At 42.0% G+C, this 21,636-nt stretch overlaps 1 protein-coding gene across 1 annotated transcript in view; it reads left to right on the top strand.

The window, feature by feature from the left end:
* LOC126199214 (G protein-coupled receptor kinase 1) overlaps positions 1–21,636 on the top strand; it is a 1,128,404-nt gene that overhangs the window by 347,977 nt on the left and 758,791 nt on the right. The window contains exon 2 of the mRNA XM_049935996.1: positions 2,047–2,123. Coding sequence (XP_049791953.1) covers positions 2,047–2,123 — 77 coding nt within the window. The remainder of the gene's footprint in view (positions 1–2,046; positions 2,124–21,636) is intronic.

Here is a 21,636-nt window from a genome sequence, read left to right as displayed (position 1 = left end):
AAAAGCACGCACTGATGATGCGCGAAGATGCTGAAACATGTTTGCATGTCAGAAAGAGTAGTTGTTTGTATAACGGTCTGATCTGAATAGTCATAATTATATGTTATTATTGCCCCGGAGACACAGAGAGGTTGTTTGAGCCGCCTAGGCTTTCCTTTCCCCCACGCACAGTAGGCCCATTTCCACGATAGATATGAGCGGTGTGTATTGTCTGTTCAGTGTGGGTGCATGTATACGGTGGTGTCATGTTTGTGCTGTGAAAAGCAGAGGACGAAACCCGGTGCCAACACATAAGCTACTCACTTCGAACAGAAGCAGTGGCGCTGCCGAACTTAAGGTCTCATCATCAACAGTGTCACGTGACCCTCACGCTGTTAGAGTTTCTTCATACCAATAATATTTGAAGGTCAGTATATGACCATCATTTCCCAAAGCAGTACCACGCACTCAAAAAAAAAAAAAGAAAAAAAATCGCCTTTGAAGATAATGGAACACAGTCCGCTACAGAACATTTCCAGCGTATTAACAGAGTGTAGTAAGTCAGTCTTGCATTTACGGAATCCGTGGTTTTACACCCTCTCTTGTTTATCGTTTTAATTCTAGGTTTATTATAAAATGAAAAAAATATTAACAAATGTTGACTACTGTTCTTGAAATGAAAGCAGCATATTTTTAATTACAAATCGTAAGACGACACGAATTATGCACAATACGTTAAAATTTTGCACAAAAATTTGAAACACCTAATAGACTTCTTCAACTTCTACTGATCGAATATTATAAGTTTTTCCATTTCGCACGTCTGGTATCAAATTTCAATTTACTTTCATGCGATTATTAACTAAACGTGATGATTCAGTATTCGTTAATTAACATTTCTATTCGATAATAAACGTAGAAACTAAACAGAAGTAAGAAGCTGGCTGCCAGCTGGAAACGAACGAGGAGATTTCCGCATTGGAAGATTTACAAGCTGCTCACTCAGCTACCGGTGCCTCTGGGTAAATTGCGTGAAATACTCTGTACTTAACAGCGCTCAAAAATCCTGTAATGTTCAGAGGTGACACTTGGATTTTTGAGAATTGTGTCGTACTGCGATGCTGTATGATCTGTAATCAGTTTCGATGACTATAGTTCAAATGGTACTGAGCACTATGGAACATAACATCTGAGGTCATCAGTCCCCTAGAACTTAGAACTACTTAAACCTAACTAACCTAAGGACATCACACACATCCATGTCCGAGGCAGGATTCGAACCTGCGACCGTAGCGGTCACGCGGTTCCAAACTGAAACGCCTAGAACCGCTCGGCCACAGCGGCCGGCGATGACTATGGTATAACCCTACAGTTTTTATTTTACCAACTACTTAATGTTACCTCTGTCGAGTGTGCTGGATAGAGCTGATAATCATCTGTATAACAGCGCAGGAACGAGAGGATGTTCGGCGAATGAACTGGCCTGCCCATTCCCCTGGCATCAATTCCATTAAGCGCGAGTGGGATGCTTTGGGAAGAAGTATTGCAGCACGTTCACGTGTACCAACGGACATGCAGCAGTTGGAGGAATGGAATGCCCTAACACAGCTCCTTACCAATGGTGTGGCCAGCACGTTACAGAGCATGAATGGCCGTCCACGGTGATCACACACCGTCTTAACAACCGTGTAATTTCCAGGGGACCATCAAGAATCGCTCTGACCTCAGTGTAACTATTATCTTTGAGTAAAAGTGTTATTTCTGTTTGTGTCATTGCGTATTCCTTTGCATCACCTTCTGTGCTATATTGTAGCTGTTATTTCTATGTGTGGTCAGAGTTCCATCGAGCTGTGTTCCCTGTGAGCGATAAATCATGCGATAGTTACTTTCCTCTTTAGCGTTTTGCACACCAGTGTATATGGCACATTTTGTTCAATCAGCAGTCAATGTTTGTGAATGTTTTTAAACATTTACAATCTGTGGAGCAGCGCTCGCACAACTTTTTTTACAAAGTTTTTCAGGACAACGGGGAGAAAATGACGTAATCTATCCCTTTTGTGATTTCAGCGTGCGGAGCGTGATGCACAAGTACTTGGAGAAGAAGAACGAAGTCAACTTCGACAAAATCTTCAACCAGATGCTAGGTAAGTGCCGTCGCCTCTCGCTGGACTACCGCTCCCTCGCCTCCTCGTCAACGGCAGGCACCCTAGCCGCCACGACGGCCACCCTGCCGCTGCGCTGCCTCCGGGGTCCACGCGCGCTCTCAAAGCGCGACTCATTGCTGCGTTACCGTTGTCTGTCTGCAGACACCTATCGCGTTAGAACGCATCACGCTGTTTTTAAGTGCGTAGCGAAACACAGTCTTAGACCCACAAGACACGCTGCCTTACGGAAATACGGTGACCGCATTGTAATTTTTGTGTCTTTGGGTATTTAAGCCGTGGTTCAGTTCAACGTTGGCTTTACCGGTATCGACTATCACCAATACATCACCAGATGTTCTCTTCAAAAAGTAACAGAAAGGGGGATAGTAAAATAATAGTAAACTAAATTACAAATCACACTCTCCTCTAAGCTATTATACGTTCTTGTGCCTGTAACATAGTTACTCGGCAGCTGAATGGGTCTGAAGATGCGCCTACAATGTACACACACCTGGGCTCCAACTGTCGGTCGTTATCTATCCTATTGGTCATTATTTATCCTGCTTGTAGGCTACGTCTAACGTATGTAAACTTGGGGCCAAGCTATTTTTTACTAGTACTTATTTTGACGAAGATTTATCGAGCAGTCAGTTGTATATTGTAAATGTTTTTATCTTAATTTGCGATTTTAACAGTTAAAAGCTTTATACTGTTCTGTAGTTAATTGAAGCCTGCAGTTCCAAAACTCAGAATGACGAAAAATTCGCACTGTGAACGCCTCTTCCTTCCTGTTCAATTGACAAATTCTCTAATGATGAACTGTCTGAGGTGAAAACATTTGGTAAAAAAAAAAAAGTTTAATATACCGAAAAAATTGTAGGGAATTATCATTTTTCTTTGTAATTTGCAAACATTAGTAGTGTAGCTACGAGTCAGAACAAGTCACCTCATAAACTGTTCTCTCTGATTGGCTTGTTTCTCTCTTTACGCAGTTGTGTAAAATTGATACTGTTTGCAGAAAATTCGGTGGCTGCGTAATGAAATTCATCGATATGAACTTCCACCAAACGCAACAGTGTGAGAATTTTCGGCATAAATTGTCTTTAAGATCTTGATAATTAGTTGCAATCTTTCTTTTTTTGAATTTGCATTCGATCTCTTTAGTAGATACAGAAGAAAGAACGGTTGCCAGAAAGAATAAAAATGTCTTTCTTGGTGAAAAGATGTTTGTATTAAAAATTACAAGAACACCATCTTTGGATTAGAATCATGTGAAATTTCAAATCACTCATTTTGCGCAAGTTTATTTTGGATTTCTAACGTCTTCGGTACTACCATTTCAAGTTCATCAAATAGATTTAAGCAGAATAACAAACATGTTATTTTAAAACCTTTTTCTTTTAATAAATTTTGTGATTCACAGTCTATTAACTATCAGTACAGGCGGCAAATTTCACCAGATATGACAGAATACAAAGAACGATCTCTACCCTTTGACTGGAAGACAAACTTTTCCTTCACATCAAATTACTGAGTGCTTTTACGGTGAACAGATACTTCATTTTCACTGTGGCTGGCCTTCGCGTTTCTCTTGCACTGAAAAGCTCCACTTTGATTTAAAAAGACGATACCAGTTAACTGCATATGAAACAATTTGACACAAAGTACGGTCAATATATTGAAACTTAACCATCATGAGAGTACATGAAAATATTAAAAATGAGTTACCTCTTGTTGCTTTGATGAAAATACAACAGTGTCAGCAGAACTAATATGTAACACAACACGCAACTGATACTAAAACCTACTTTGGGTGCCCACGTACTTTTCTAATCACTGTTTTTCGTTAACTACTGTGGTAGTTGGAGCCCGACTGATACACATGAAGGTGCGAAGCATCTAGCAGGTACTAAAGCCCATATATCCATCCAAACTATTTATGACGTAACCGGAACGGCGCTGTCGCAGTGAGAATAGTTCCATTTCGCCACATTACTGATGGTCAGTGCACATTTCAAGCAATCAATCAATCAATCTAATTTTCTTGTAGTCTACTCTCACTTCCTAGGTTCGCGGTGCCTCTTTACTGCGCTTCTCTGACAATTTACGCTTTATACTGTATCAGGAGATCAACTTTGCATGCTCCGTAATGATTCTCGTGTAAACAGGAAGTTTCTCTATGCTTACGTATTCAATTACAACTGGATATATGACTGTTTCCTCCATCAGTCTATGGAGCGCTTTAAGCTGAACGAGAGCCCGCGACTTCTGTTTCTATATGCCGGCGTGGAAAAGCGTTAAGCAGTGCATTAGTTTGATGCACTGGTTGTTACGGATGTTTATCGACGTCATCTTTGACAGCTCGTTAAGCATATCGTACGCACTCTCTTTGTCGCGGCATATTCCCCATATACACGATATGTCCTGTTGTGAGTCTCCACAGCTCATTTGTCGTATGCGGAATAATGAGCCTAAATTTGACGATAATTCACGCAATTCATTTTCACTGTTCCGCGAGCGGCACACACACACACACACACCCACCGGTGTTGTGTGTTCTGCACATGCGTGAAACTACTGTGAAGGTTATTTGTACCCATCAAGGAGAAGTGATGAAACTGCTTGAATAATAAACAGAACAAATTTGTGGGAGAACTATTCTCCTAATAAATGTTTCTAGTAGAAAAAGTGGGAAGAAGGTTTTCTTATAAAGAATTTATTAACTGAAGACTTGGTTTTGTTGCTTCATTGCTGTTTTGATGATCTCATCAGCCGCAAGATTTGTTTGATGCAGCTTCCTTCTTCAGCTGACTTCAGTAAGTTTTTCTATATGCCCTACACCCTACCATCCGTTTGTCTCCTTACTGTATGCAAACACACTTTCTGTGATACTCTTTTTTTCTAAATTAATTGGGTAACCGGCTGCTCAAACGATGGAACGACACGACGTAAACGTAATCTGTGACTCTTGATATGTGAACTAATGTCTGTTGAAACAAATGATTCTAGTTTCTTCAGCGAGGAGCCTTGTCTCCCTCATTCTCGTCTGTCTTAGCTTCCGAAGCATACGCACGCTTTTGTGGAGTTTTTATGTGAACATATCAGTTAAATTCTGAAATGTTCTTATCTAAAGTGAATTACTGCACCTACCGTGTCCTGATCCGTATTGATCGGTTTCAGCATTAATTTGAGACGAGGCGACGTGGAAGTCTTGATAAGGTGATGCAACTGATAGGCTGCCATTGTAGCAGCCTATATGCAAATTTGCATGATCAGTCATAGAACCTTCCTTCATTATCTTTTCATGATTTAGGAAGTCCGATTGCAGTTTGTGGTATGCATTTTTTATGCACGCCAGCATTGGCGATTCAAACCTTTGTTACCGATACGCGGTCTAGCATCACACTGTTAATGACTAACCACGAAAACCAGCTACGCTGGTTTTAAAGTGAAACTTTTACTAACTGCAGTTCCTTTATCAGGACATATCTTCTTTCCTTATTATATTGTTGCTCTCGTTAACTTCGTTAGTAAGCATTTTTAATTATTAGCTCTCAACCGGAGCATGTTCAGTTTTTATCCTCTCACCCTCTCCTCCATTACCAAATTAACTGTTCCTTCATGCTTCAGAGTGGGTCCTATCAAACTATCCCTTCCTTTAGTTAGGCTGCATTGAGCCTTAAAGCTATTTTCTCAGCAATTAAATTCAGTATATTTTCTCTGGTTATCCTGTCTTCCCTTTATTTTTCTGTTACACGAGATTTCTAAAGAACCCACCCTTTCTTGTCCTTACTGTATATTGTCCATGATTCAGTTTCACATAATGCTACACACAAATAAGTATTTTCAGAAAAGACTTCCTAACATACAAACTTATATTCGGTGGTAACATATTCCTGTTTTTCAGGAAAGCCTTCCTTCCTATTGCCAGTCTACATTTTATATCCGCTTTACTTCTGCCCTCGTCAGTTACTTCGTTGTCCTAATATGAAAACTCTGTTAGTACTTTCAGGATGTCATTTCACAGTGACCGATTGAGGTGAAGCAGTGGTTAACGCGCTGGACTCTCATTCGGAAGGACGACCGTTCGAAGTACCGTCCGGACATCCAGATTTAGGTATTCCATGATTTTTCTAAATTGCTCCAGGCACATTCCGGAATGCTTTCTTTGAAACGGGCACGGCCAGTTTCCCTCGCCACCTTTTCGTAATTCGAGCTTGAGCTCTGTCTCTAGTGACCTCGTTGTCGATGGGACGGTAAACTCTAACCTTCCTTCCTTACTTTGACAATCAAATTCTTTCAGATCGCCTCATTTTATTCGACTACATTTCCTTGTTTTGCTGTTCATCCTCTAAGCTGTTTCCAAGATACCGGCTGTTCCATTCAACTGTTTTTCGAAGTTCGAGCTCATTGGTGTCTTTGGCAGACTTACAGTACTGGCTTCTTTTGCTGCTTGCTCGATGTGCAGATTGAACAAAATTATGGTTATAATTCTTCCTCACTCTCTTCTCAGTTAAAGGGTTATCATGGTAAAGGTGCTAGTAATTTCTAGGATTTTCAGAATAAACTTTATTCAAATAACATGAACATAAATATGATCTAACTCCACATGCCCATTAACTTTAGGAAAGCAAGTTATCATTTGCCCTGATCCAAAAATAACAAGTGAACTCTCTTTGAAATAAATTTGCACTGAAATGCGAAACGGACTATCAAGTCGTATGGGAATGAGTACACTCGGAGTTTATTGTGAGCTGTTGTAAGGCCACCAAACAAATTTTGTAGTACTTTTACCTCTAGTAAACATTTTACTGTTACGTCTTAGCACAATTCACCTGTAAAACAGTTTCTGTATGTCAGGTATGTATTCCATCATAACTGTAAGACTTCTTTTCGTCTCTCAATATAATCCTTTTGTACCAGTGACTCCACTGAACGTGATCGTTTTGAAACTTAATTTTCGCCACTCTTCTTTTCAACATTGTAATCACATTCATCCCTCTATTTTACCAAAAGTATTTTTTATTTGAATTACTCCAGACGTGGTGATTTAATCCATGAGGCATTACTTACATGACATTAGTTATGTTAATGATCATTTCATCTGCATGCTAAAAGTCAATAAAATAACTGCCTTTCATGTGGACAACTTTAAATACTTGCTTATTGTGAGTTATTGCTAAGGCGTTCGTTACATTACAAGAAACAAAATGCCTCCTCGACTTCGCTCACGCTTTCTTTTACAGTCACCAGTTTTTCTGATACCTTACTTTGCTGAATTATTCATGTTGTTTTCACGATCCGTTGTACCGCCAATGAAGACAAGCAAGTGGCAGGCTAGAAAACGGCAGAAGCAAGCGGAAGTGTATAATCTGTATATCCAATACAGCCAGCTCGTGGAACACATTCTGCACTTAATTCCATTTAGTATCAACAAGTCATAGGATTTACCTCTCATGACGTTTAGTGGCCTTCGTAGCATCATCATTGGGGATAGCCCTTTTAGTGTTTAAAGACTCTGTTCACATACCACTATACGAAATAGAAAACATAATTCATGCAAAATTCGCGCTTGGCCCCTTTAGAACGATAACCCTTCAATTGCTGTCTCTCTTTCGTAGCTTTCGACTCGTAAGAACGGGAGTCTGGTTCCTTCACAAATTGTAGATAACCGTTCGCTCCCTCTTTCTCTGTCCATGATATTTTCGGATTTTCAAAGAGTTTAATCCATTCCAAAGACGTTATTTTCGAGATTATCGATTGATGTTCTCCCGTTTGTATGTAGTTGCGTCAGTTCTTCCCTGTTTTTTCTGACTTTGGAAGTACATTAAGTGCCGACGATAGCGTGAGCGTAGAAAAAGTATCTTAAAACGATAACAGAGAAAAACGTTGCTTATCTGATACGAGAAACGGTGTCTGCCGATGACACCACCGCTGCGCCATGTTATTAGCAGGGGAATGGGTGCCGTCGGGGCAAATGAAAAATTAAATTTCTGAGTGTCACGTTTCCAGTCCTCAATAGTCGCGTCTGTGCAGAAGGAATCTGAGATGTATATGTTCAGAACATGTGTCTATTGCCAAAATGTACCATAACTACAACAGATGGTTTTGCAAGCATAGATGGTGGATTATTGAAGAAGAAAGAGACTAGTGCTGCACGGTTCTCTCCGTGCATGTCAGTAATCTTTGGTGAACAATTCCTATCCAGCATTCCAGACGTCAATTTCTGAATGAGTACATCATGTAATGTATGGTAACCTTGTAGTGGGAGTCTTCCCAAATTAATATTTCCCATTACTTAAGTAAAAAAGGAACAATTTATCGTCCGGCATAAGTAGCATGTTGATGCAAGTCCCGCAACTGTAGTATTGGTTTGGAATAAAACGCCCGCACCAGTTCCACTTTTTATTTTAAAAACCACGGCCATTTGCTCCCCAAGGTCACAACCGGCGACTATGTTCTCTCAGAACGCCTGACGAACACCATCAAATAGTGGCAATGGAAGGCGATACTGTCCATTGTTTTTAAAAGAAAAAGTGGAACTCGTGCTGGCATTTTATTCAAAAGTAGAAGAGCTAATTGTCATTATTACAGATCGCTATCTGACAAACCCGGTGTTGTCCGGATATTACTTTTGTCAATTTTTTATTAGAAACGTACAGTTTCTGTACATTGGGTGCAGCTGCTTCGCGTATCTACAACGAGATTTTATAAACGTCTCTGTGGTAACGCCTCTTCGTAGTTCTATAGATGGCTATCGTTTACACCTACATCCGTTTGCACTTCGCAGATGAAAGCTGTCAAAAGCGTTGCCAGGTGTGAGTAGGGATTTCCTTAAGTCGATTGTAGAAGTGTCTTAGTAGTAAAGAATAAATGTATTAAAACTTGCTGCATGATGTGACATTTTTTCACTCGTATCAGTGTTTATGGCATCACATCTCCTCAACTATGTGTGGTACACTGACATAATTTTTGTAGGTGCATTCAGGTGCAAAATGTTGTTCGAATAGACTTAGTAGTTAATAACTAATAAATTTAAACATCATGCTCAATGCGGCAGGTTTTCACGCATGAAAGTGCGTATGACGTCATGACGGCATGTGGCAGGGGTAAAATACAGGGAGCGAAAGGCTATTTACAATTTGTACAGAAACCAGATGGCAGTTGTAAGAGTCGAGGGGTATGAAAGGGAAGCAGTGGTTGGGAAGGGAATGAGACAGGGTTGTAGCCTGTCCCCAATGTTATTCAATCTGTATATTGAGCAAGCACTAAAGGAAACAAAAGAAAAATTTGGAGTAGGTATTAAAATCCATGGAGAAGAAATAAAAACTTTGAGGTTCGCCGATGACATTGTAATTCTGTCAGAGACAGCAAAGGACTTGCAAGAGCAGTTGAACGGAATGGACAGGAGGAGGATACAAGATGAACATCAACAAAAGCAAAACGAGGATAATGGAATGTAGTCGAATTAAGTCAGGCGATGCTGAGGTAATTAGATTAGGAAATGAGTCACGTAAAGTAGTAAAGGAGTTTTGCTGTTTGGGGAGCAAAATAACTGATGATGGTCGAAGTAGAGAGGATATAAAATGTAGACTGGAAATGGCAAGGAAAGCGTTTCTGAAGAAGAGAAATTTGTTAACATCGAGTATAGATTTAAGTGACAGGAAGTATTTTCTGAAAGTGTTTGTATGGAGTGTAGCCATGTGCAGAAGTGAAACATGGACGATAAACAGATTAGTGAAGAACAGAAGTGATGCTTTTGAAATGTGGTGCTACAGAAGAATGCTCAAAATTAGATGGGTAGGTCACGTAACTAATGAGGAGATATTGAATAGGATTGGGGAGAAGAGAAGTTTGTGGCACAGCTTGACTAGAAGAAGGGATCAGTTGGTAGGACATGTTCTGAGACATCGAGGGATCACCAATTTAGTATTGGAGGGCAGCGTGGAGGGTAAAAATCGTAGAGGGAGACCAAGAGACGAATACACTAATCAGATTCAGAAGGATGTAGGCTGCAGTAGGTACTGGGAGATGAAGAAGCTTGCACAGGATAGAGTAACATGGAGAGCTGCATCAACACAACAACAACAACATATCCCGAAGTATGTGTGGTACAGTGATATAATTGTGTGGTTGCATTTTGCAGTGAATGTGGACAACTCATTGTTACGCAGAAGTTTCTCACGCATCTCGTTGTTTATGAAGACACATCTCTTAAACTACGAGGCCTATTCGGAAAGTAAAGAACGATAGGTCGCGAAATGGAAACAACAGTGAAAATCAAATATTTGCAACGGTTAGCTACACCTTCCAGCTACTTCTCTACACAGTCGCCGCTCAGGCGTAGCCATCTGTCGTAGCGTTGTATCAGCTTTTGAATTCCCTCGTTCTAGAAGACAGCCGCCAGTGCTTTTCGACAATTTTCTACTCTGGACTGCAGCTCGTCGTCTGGCTCAAAATATTGTCTTTTGAAACAGGTCCATTGGTTTAGGAGGAGATGTGGAGGATACACACACACACACACACACACACACACACACACACACACACACACAAATTACAAATTTTTTTAATATGACTGGGTTCATGATGAAAATTAATGAACCTACCAAATTAAGAACCATTTGTTGCCTAAAGTCTAGGCTTGAAAACAGCTCTATGCAACTGCCACAATGGGTCGCAATAACATGGAAATTCTCTTTCATTGCAAAATTTACGTGTTCGCCTAATTGGTGCAGGCGTGAAGTTTCTGTCTTGGCGTTGTATTATTTTCATGCTTCGAAGTGTCTAGGTAGTAGCTTTCTGCAGTGCCTCCTAAGAAGCTCTTTCAGTGGGATTCCTCATTGGTACCAACTGTTACCACTTATTACAGAGTGGCACTGAACTTTCGGTAAGAATCCTAGTCTCACAAATGACAGGTGTGTGTGGGGTTTGCAGTCGTTTGAACCGAGGTAGTATGTACGTTGCAGAGCATAACCGTGAGGTTGGCGCCTGCAGCCGTAGAATCGGCTGCCCGCACAGCTCAGCTGCGCTGCTGGCTGCAGGCCGCCCGGCACTCAGCGCTCTTGTCTCACACAGATTACAGCAGCCACTGTCATAATCATCGCGCGTCTGTCAGCCGTCCGACGGACATGTCCCAAGGCGGAAGCTCTATCTCTGTCCCAATTACTTAATAGCCCTCATCCTGATCAGTTTCAAAAATCTGCTCTGCCACGTTCAGGACAGAGGCTCCCCAAGGATTTCTCTTCATGGGAAACTTCCTTTCTTTCCTGCACTGACATACGCTAAATCTAAGTTACAGGACGTTAGAGGGACAGCGTAAATAGAAGTTTTGATTGACAACTTTCTGTTGTCCGATCCGATCACTTACCTGATTTAATTCAGTGCAATAATTTGTCCTGCGAGGTCCCCCTTGTGTTGTTTTGGAACTAATGCCTGTCTGTATTTGGCCATGATTGAGGCAGACTTACACGTCTGCCTTTCTGGATGGACAGTTGGTACTGTCACAACAACAAAGAAGGTGAGCGTTAACATTTATCGAAAGAAAAAAAGGAAAAAAAAGTTTCGCGATAATGCTTTCAGAGACGTGCTGTGACAGTTTCTGAAGTTGTCCCAAGAATTTTCAGCCAATTCTGTAAATTAATTCAGGCAAAAGCTGTTCTACTCCTCGTAAGTGCATACCTCTCCATTCACAAAATGAAGAAAACTCAAGGCGTGTGGCGAATTCACGAAGAAAATTCTAGGGCAGCTATAAATTTTACTCATGCGTTATTTTGGGAGGCTGATACCAAATTTAAGCTTTACGACCTCACGATTTTTAACGAATATATAAACATTTGTAAACAAAACCATCAAATCCAGTTTCTTCCGTATTCATATTTTAAATCCACATATTCGTCGTCTTACATAATCGTATGCTAAATTAGAAAATACTCAGTGCCTTACAATTTCGATCCTAATTACTTTGTTAAATGTTGTACAGTTTTGCAGAACGCCGTGATGAAATTGCTGTAGTCGGTCATGTGTCGTTGCTGCTAAAAAATTTCTAATTTTTATCAGTTCTCTCTCCTGTTATTTACGCAATAAAAGATACTTTCCACCTTCTTACGGGACTACTTCCTTTGCCCGGTTTATTAGGTTACTTAGCACTATTAAATTTCTTTGAAAAATGGTGAGGGATTGGAAGAAGTTGTAGCGTTAAATTATGTAGTGGAATCAATGTATGCAGTTAGCTGTATATAACATTAGAGACGCAAAATACGTAATTCAATGCAGAATCTGAAAAGTCCGAGCAGAACCCCTCATAGGTATTTCGTGCTCAGCAGTTCAGGTTACTGCATTCCATTATAACACCTTTTGCTCCTGAAAGACATTAGGAGATTTTATCCACCAATTCTTATGTCAACGAACTTGTAGAGGCAAATGAAAATTTTTTCGCAGACCGAGCCTCAAACACGGGCTTCCTGCTTCTAGTGAGTAGTCATCTTAACCCTTATGATAAACGCGTCCCCAGTCCCAAATCAGACTCTCATCGTCACGACAGAGTCACCGCGTTGCTGGTTCAGCATATGTGAACGGTTGTCGCAGATATCATTTCATGACGTTGTATCTTCTCTGATTTCATCCCCATCGATCAGTTCAGTTAATTCATTTGTATTTGTCTTATGGCAGGTTAAGCCATAGTGCCCCCATCGATTTCGCTACCTCAGTGTAGAGTGTTGCTATTCCCACATACCCCGCGGGAGAAAGAGTCTGTGTAGTGTTCGGAAACCGTAAGTGGAAACACCAGCGAAAATAAAAGTTTGTTTTGGGGCTGAGGGCCTAACGGATAAAGCGACGGGTCGCGAAAGGTAGGAAATACGGATTCGAGTCCTGATCTGGCAAAATAATTTTTAGTTGTCTCTAAATATTCTTTACATTATAGATTTGCACTAAAATCACTTTATGCAGCTGCGTATTCATTGATTTCATTCCCATCGATCAATTTGGTTTCATGCATTTAATCCGTTGCATGTTACGACAACATTAGAATGTTCGAAGTCTGCATGTCGACTTTCTGGAATATCTGGTATCTTCATGTGCTGTGAAAAGTTCTCATACTCTGGATCTTAGCAGGGCGTCATAATAATGACGTTTCAGAGTGTAGATGTCTTCTTAGGGAGTAACTTTGTATGTGTTTACCGCAACAAATACATAAATACGGTATCCGTTTTATAAATCCAAACGCCTATTTTTTGGTGAACTTTAAAGTTCACTGTCCAGAGGCTTTTCGCCTATTTGTTAAAGGCATTTTTTTTGCAATCATACATTTCTTACTTATGATTCTTATAGATACGAAACAATTCATACCATAATTTTTATATATATGAGATTACGTACAATTACTTGTCCGTACTGCTAAGAAAATGCCGTTCCTCTACTCTGATCATAGATACATGTTCACACCGAGGAAATCAAAGCATCGAATCAGTAAGAATCATTCGTGGAAATAGAACTGTGTTATTCCACAAAAAAATCAAAAGGAAGTCTCACATCGTCGACCAACAACGGCGGTACGATCATACGGTGTATCTTTAAAGATGCAAATTTGTGTCTTACAGAACCCATACGTTTTAATGGGTGGCTAATGTTTCACAGAAGCGAATTTAACATCGGGTGTGCACCGAGGAAGGGTAATAGGACCTTTTATGTATCAACATACCCAAACGATTTATAGGTATTCAGCAGCCCTGTTACGTTGTTCGCTAACCATGCTGTTTACGAAACTGTAGTCTTCCGACAATCTGAAGGGATCACTCTTTAAATGTGAACACACATAAAATAATGTCTACAATAAATAGAACAGAGTATCCGATTTCAAGATAGTTATGTAATGTTATGTTAACCCGGGACCTAGAAACGACGGAGAGGCTCCGTCCCCGCCGCAGCCGCAGTGGTCCGCAACCCCACGACGACTATCGCAGTCCACTTCACCCCTCCGCCGCCCCACACCGAACCCAAGGTTATTGTGCGGTTCGGCCCCCGGTGGCACCCCCCCCTCCCCCTCCCCCTCACTGCTTCGCTAGCGAAAGTTGCAACCCACTGCCGCTAGAGACACGAATGGCAAAACGTCATTTTTTCGGATGAATCCAGGTTCTGTTAACAGCATCCGTGTTTGGCGACATCGCGGTGAACGCATATTGGAAGCGTGTATTCGTCATCGGCATACTGGCGTATCACCCGACGTGATGGTATAGGGTACCATTGGTTACACGTCTCGGTCACCTCTTATTCGCATTGACGACACACTTTGAACAGTGGACGTTACATTTCAGAAGTGTTAAGACCCGTGGCTCTCCCCTTCATTCGATCCCTGCGAAACCCTACATTTCAGCAGGATAATGCACGACCGCATGTTGCAGGTCTTGTACGGGCCTTTGTGGATACAGAAAATGTTCGACTGCTGCCCTGGCCAGCACATTCTCCAGATCCCTCACCAATTGAAAACGTCTGGTCAATGGTGGTCGTGCAACTGGCTCGTCACAATACGCCAGTCACTACTGTTGAACTGTGGTATCGTGTTGAAGCTGCATGGGCAGCTGTACCTGTACACGCCATCCAAGCTGTTTGACTTAGTGCCCAGGCGTATCAAGGCCGTTATTACGGCCAGAGGTGGTTATTCTGGGTACTGATTTCTCAGGATCTATGCACCCAAATTGCGTGAAAATGTAATCACATGTCAGTTCTAGTATAATTGTCCAATGAATACCCGTTTATCATCTGCATTTCGTCTTGGTGTAGCAATTTTAATGGCCAGTAGTGTATATTCGGAGACATTACTTTTCAGCACGCCCTCGTATATATGCGGAGCAGAGAGGAGTGGCGAGTAATTTGGCCAACGATTCGAACCGCAGATTGTTAAATTTGCTGACATAAATGATTCTGATTAGAGGGCAGGTTAGGAACGAGCATATCGGAAACGGCGAACCTAGTCGGCTGCCCGCGTGCTACTGCCGGAAAGTGGTCAAAGGACGGGGAAAGTGAAATACGTGACAAGGTGGTGTACTTCCATATCTCATCTCAAAGCAGGATGATCGGAGGCTCTGTGAAGCATGATAGGCGACGATCTGGGACGGACCTGATGACATAGTATAATGCTGTCGCGGCTCAATGTTTCACAGCACCCGACCTCTTCGTCTTCCCATGTTGACTCAATGATATTTTCAGCGACGACTATAGTATGCACGGGATCATTGAGATCGTATCGCGGATCAGTGGAAACTTGTTTCCCGATCGTGTGAATGACATTTCTCATTAGACCAGGTCAAGGGTCGTGGATCGCCGTCATCCAGACGAACGCCTGCTCATACTTGACGCCTTTCCGTCGGTGATGGCGTCTTTCAGCAGCGTAACTGTCCGTGTTACATATCAGAATACTGCTGCAGTGGTTTTAGGAATGTGGTAGTGCACTAGTTTCATGTCTTGAACTCCATACACGCATAATCTAAACCCGATAGAACACTATCGGGCACCAGCTTTGCACTACAGATCTCCAGCCCGTTATATAATTTATGGGTATTGCATCGTCTGCGCGTAGACATGGTGATTCAGTAAACCTACCAAAAACTTGTAAACCGTTACCACACAGAGTCGTTGCTGTACTGCATTCCAACGGTGGAGCAACACGCTATGAATCATTTGATCATTATATTTTGGGTCAGCGTTGTATCTTATTGGCAAGAACCTAGAAGATGGCGAAAGTGTGTGATTGTCGTAGAAAAAGATCAGAGATCAGTTGCATCTCACAGTTGACGTCGTGTAGTTAATAATATACTTTATAAATCGCGTTGTGCTATTTATCGTATTTTGTTTGTACTCGCGCAGGAAGCTCCGTAAGATTTAGCGAACGACGTTGTTGCACATAGGGAAGCCGCAACGCCAGAAAACTGTAGTGGAATAGAATACGACCTGCAAAGGATCGATGTTCGTATAATGTTGATAGTGCTTACAGCCGATCCTGGGTATGAACAAACTGAAGATCGAGGCTTTAATTTTTATTGTCATACATAATCAGGAAATAGTCACGCACGTAGCCCACAGCAAGCATGCATCAACAAAAAACTCGTTAATGCCTAAGCAATATGAGCGGTACACGTGAATAACGATCGAAGTCCATCCGAGATCGAATTTTAGTTTTCACTGCCATCTGTAGCAGAAATAAAGAACTTCCAGACTATGAAACTTTAACTTCGGAGAAATGGCCGATCTCCACGTAATTCAGGCTCAAAGTAGTTGTGTCCTTCGGCTGAATGGTCAAAGTCTCGTTCTTCACTGTTGTAAACACAATCTTGGACTAACATTGTTAGTGCACTCTTAGTCGTGCTGCAGCTGTGTGTTGAGGTAGTTTTCGAAAATTTGCGAAAGTCAAGCAGTATTTGTGATGAAAATTCTGCAGTAGAACCTGGAACCAGTTCAAAGAAGAGGAAGGCTGATGGGCGAGTTTCATAAGCTTCAAAGCGCATTCGAGCTAGTCACATGACCGGTGATGAACAGTGTTCCTGCCTTAAATGCTTTGTAAATACAGCTAGCACCGAAAGAAATGCATTGATTAAATAGCTTACTGAAGTAACGTCTTACGATAAAGAAAATACACATCTATCAGGCCTAATCGCTGTGAAGATTATAATGCGCAATTCTGATGAAACACAATATCGCGACTTCTTCAGTTATGAAGTTAGAGTAGTAGGGAATGGAAAGTCACTTGAAACACCAATTTGTGAGCCAGCACTTCTGTCAATCCAAGGCATTAGAAACCGACGCGTCATCACTAGCCTTTACAGGGAAAGCACACATTGAGACCCAGGGACAAACGTGGTAACAGGTCACGTGAAGGTGAAGGCGAAGGCGAAACAATAGTCAAAGTTCACATATACAGTCGCTCAAAAGGCGTACTGCCTATTATAGCTTGCGTGACAGTAAGAAACTCTGTTTATCTGAAGACCTTAATGTCAAGAAGTTACACCAGATGTACGTAAACATTCCCGGACAACGAAATAGTCTATGAACGATAATGTTTAATTTTTGTGGCAAAATATAAGTTATGGCTACCCAAGGGCTGACGTCTGCAGCATATGCGATAAATTTCAGGCCGGTGTAGCGTTGATTCGCCGATAGATAGCAGTCACGACGAGATTTCTCTAGAGAACCAGATTAAGAGGAGAAGTTAAAAATGCACTACACAAAAGAAAGGTCGACAATTTTTATGAAGTAAATCGGACTGAACGGCGGAAATGTAGAAAAAACGAAAGAGAGTTGCAGTTACTATAGATTATCAGAAAAAGTTCCTACTTCCCAATGTCTCAACAAGTGATGTTTGCTACCGACATCACCTGTCATTTTACTCATTTCCTTGCTGCAGGAAGTCCGTGTTCTATACCTCTATACCTAAGATCATTTCAAACAAAGCGTCAGACGAAGTTGCTCAGGACAGGAGTAACCTCTTTCTTCCTTCCAATTCCAGAGATAGACGCAAGAAGAGACTCCTTGTGCATCACAGAGGAATTTATTTTTAAGAATCCTAGATCGCATGTTGTAAGAAGTGTCGAACAGTAATAATTCGTCTTGCGTATTCCTCGCGAAATGAACGTGATGGTAAAATCAGAGAAATTTGAACGTGTACAGGAGTTTACCTGTAGTTATTGTTTCCTCATTGAAGGAACCGGCGGAAGAAACTGCTAACCCACTAGAGCGTAATTTTGAGTTATGGCAGTTTATACGTTCATTAAATTCAAGGATAAAAACATAAATTTAATAAGACTGAACAGTTTATATAATGCAATTCCTGCTAACAATAAAAGGGAACTACTTAGTACCAGAATGTAGTGCACTCGAAAACACAACAGATACTGTGATCAGACTAATCGTTTCTAAACTGATAGTTAGCACTTTGTTCCGCCGACCCCTTCAATTGTACCATTTTAGTTTATGATTTAATGAGGTTATGTAATCGAAAAATGGAAATAATTGAAACCATTAAGGTAGCTGACGAGATTTATTAACATCACTAATAACAGATACATTGATTTAAAAGGGAAAAGAATTGAAATTCATGCCAGTGAAAAAATCAGTATTTCAATTTTAAAAGTACTGTTTTGTAACTATAAGGGAAGTACAGTATAATATTAATTTATCAATTTTTTTTGTTAAGCTCCATGTCTGTTGTGGATTGTATTACTTTAAAGAAAAACAGGAACCAGACATAGCAGCAACAGTACGCATTTCGAGCTTTCACCCGCCTTCAGTTGGCGGAATACGTACTTAAACCTACAGTTAGCACCCCTATCCGCCAACATAGCAGATACTGCGCAATTTTTGTTAGGGCCATGCTTGTAAGTGCGGGAAATAGGAACAAAAATAAACAGAATAGAAAGTAAGCGCACGTAACGAGTAATATATTGTAAATAAACAACTCGCGAGGTGCAGTTGATAAACGGAATAGTTACTTTTCACAGAACAGATATAGCGTTCAAATTGTTGTCGACGTTTTCAACGATATGCTAACTGAAGATTTAAATATGTATGACGCCAATTGAAGATGAGTAGAACCCCGAAACGGGCATTGGTATAAATAAAAACACACAAAAAAGGCTGATTGCTGTATATCTTTAAATAAGTAAAATATTTTATGAGTCTTAGCTTCTATGAAATGAGGTAACGTAGAAATTGGATTTGTGCGAATTTCAAGTCACTTCGAGCTGCCAAAATTCCATACTATTGTTTTTAAAAGTGTCAGCGATTTTGCAAACTCACGTACCACGCGTTTGACCGGGCGCCACTGGGATTCGATTGCTGATAATTTTTATCATTTGCTCTCTGAAAACAATGTCAAATAAGCTCGTACATAATAATATCCACGTATTTCACGATTATGAGAGGGTCTGCATGACAGTATTAAAACAAATATTTTTGTATTTTAAATTTTTGTGGTGCGAGACTGTGGACTACAGCCGATAGCCTGCGCATAAAGACGTCGCTTAACTGTAGGCCCATTTTGGTGTAAATTATACACTGACGGAAAAAAATTGCAACACCAAAAAGTAGTTAATGTAGAGTAATGAAATTTCGGGAATTAATTCGTCTGGGTAACATATTCAATTGATTAACATTGCAGGCTCACAGGTTAATGTAAAAGCGAGATAAGCCACTGCGAATGTGAAATGTTGGAATACTAGTAACCGATGTAACCGTCAGAATGTTGAATGCAAGCATGCAAACGGTCATGGGTGTCAGTTTGTGGGATGGAGTTCCATGCCTGTTGCACTTGGTCGGTCAATGACGTCCCACATGTGCTCGATTGGAGTCACATCGGTAGAGCCTGTTGGGTTGCAACACGGTGTGTGGGCGATTGTACCCCTGTTGGAAAACATCCCCTGCAATGCTGTTCATAAATGGCAGGACAACGCGTAGAGTCACAGATAGACGTACAGTTTTTCAGTCATGGTGCGTGGGATAACCACGAGAATGCTCCTGCTGTCATACGAAATCGCGAAATCACACCACGACCGTAGCTCTAGGTGTATGCCCATTGTGTCTGGCACGCAGACAGGAAGTTGGAAATTTGTGGTAAGTTCGTATGGGACTGAGGTTATCGGTCCCTATGCTTTACGTAATCTGACTTAAACTAACTTACACACACACACACACACACACACACACACACACACACACACACACACACACGAGGGAGGACTCGAACCTCCGACGGGGGAAGCCGTGCGAACTGTGGCAAGGCGCCCCAGACTACGCAGCTACCCCGCGCGTTCGCAGACAGGAGGGTTGCAGATCTTCAACTGGCCTCCTAAACAACACGCGGCCTTAACTGGCCCCAAAGTAGAACCAGCTTTCATCAGAAAACACAACAGACCTCCACGCTGTCGTCCAATAAGGTCTCACTTGACATCACTAAAGCCGCAAATGTCGGTGGTTTGGGGTCAGCGGAGTGCACGCTGCAGGGCGTCTGGCTTGGAGCTGTCACTGCGGTACCAACTGCTGCTCGAATTGCTGCTGCGAAAGCATTACGAAGCACCAGAATCATACGCCGAACACGATCGTTTTCATCCTCGGTAATGCCACGTGGCCGTTCGGAGACCGGTCTTCTTGCGCCCGTATATTTTCGTGACCACCGCTGCCAGCAATCATGTGCAGTGGCTACATTCCTGCCAAGTTTTACTGCAGTATCGCGGAAGGAACATGCGGCTACTCGTAGCGCCATTACACGACCTGGGTTATACTCAGTGAGGTGTTTATAACGGCAACTTCGCTGCCATAAAGGCGTTCTTGATTATCAAGAGGTCACCATGTTAAATTTCAAGGGTAACTGATGCTCACGACTGGTGCAGCGTCTGTTTAAAGCAAACCTGATTTGCATCTCCATAGCGGCGCTACTGCACCCACCCTTACGTGAATCGCACGAAATACACTACTGGCCATTAAAATTGCTACACCGCGAAGATGACGCGCTACAGACGCGAATTTTACCGACAGGAAGAAGACGCTGTGATATACAAATGATAAATTTTTCAGAGCATTCACACAAGGTTGGCGACACCTACAACGTGCTGACATGAGGAAAGTTTCCAACCGATTTCTCGTACACAAACAGCAGTAGACCGGCGTTGCCTGGTGAAACGTTGTTGTCATGCCTCGTGTAAGGAGGAGAAATGCGTACCTTCACGTTTCCGACTTTGATTAAGGTAGGATTGTAGCCTGTCGCGATTGCGGTTTATCATATCGCGACATTGCTGGTCGCGTTGGTCGAGATCCAATGACTGTTAGCAGAATATGGAATCGGTGGGTTCAGGAGGGTAATACGGAACGCCGTGCTGGATCCCAACAGCCTTGTATCACTAGCACCCGAGATGACAGGCATCTTATCCGCATGGCTGTAACGGATCGTGCAGCCACGTCTCGATCCCTGAATCAACAGATGGGGACATTTGCAAGACAACAACCATCTGCACGAACAGTTCGACGACGTTTGCAGCAGCATGGACTGTCAGCTCGGAGATCATGGCTGCGGTTACCCTTGACGATGCATCACAGACAGGAGCCCCTGCGATGGTGTACTCAACGACGAACCTGGGTGCACGAATGGCAAAACGTCATTTTTTAGGATGAATCCACGTTCTGTTTACAGCATCACGATGGTCGCATCCGTGTTTGGCGCCATCGCGGTGAACGCACATTGGAAGCGTGTATTCGTCATCGGCATACTGGCGTATCACCCGGCGTGGTGGAATGGGGTGCCATTGGTTACACGTCTCTTGTTCGCATTGACGGCACTTTGAACAGATATGGTACGACCCGTGGCTCAACCCCTCATTCGATCCCTGCGAAACCCTACATTTCAGCAGGATAATACACGACCGCATGTTGCAGGTCCTGTACAGGCCTTTCTGGATACAGAAAATGTCAGACTGCTGCCCTGGCCAGCACATTCTCCAGATCTCTCACCAATTGAAAACGTATGGTCAAT

Source organism: Schistocerca nitens, chromosome 1, assembly GCF_023898315.1.
Source record: "Schistocerca nitens isolate TAMUIC-IGC-003100 chromosome 1, iqSchNite1.1, whole genome shotgun sequence".
NCBI lineage: Eukaryota > Metazoa > Arthropoda > Insecta > Orthoptera > Acrididae > Schistocerca > Schistocerca nitens.
The sequence above is the reverse complement of the archived record's forward strand: the minus strand, read 5'-3'. Positions and strand labels throughout refer to the sequence as shown.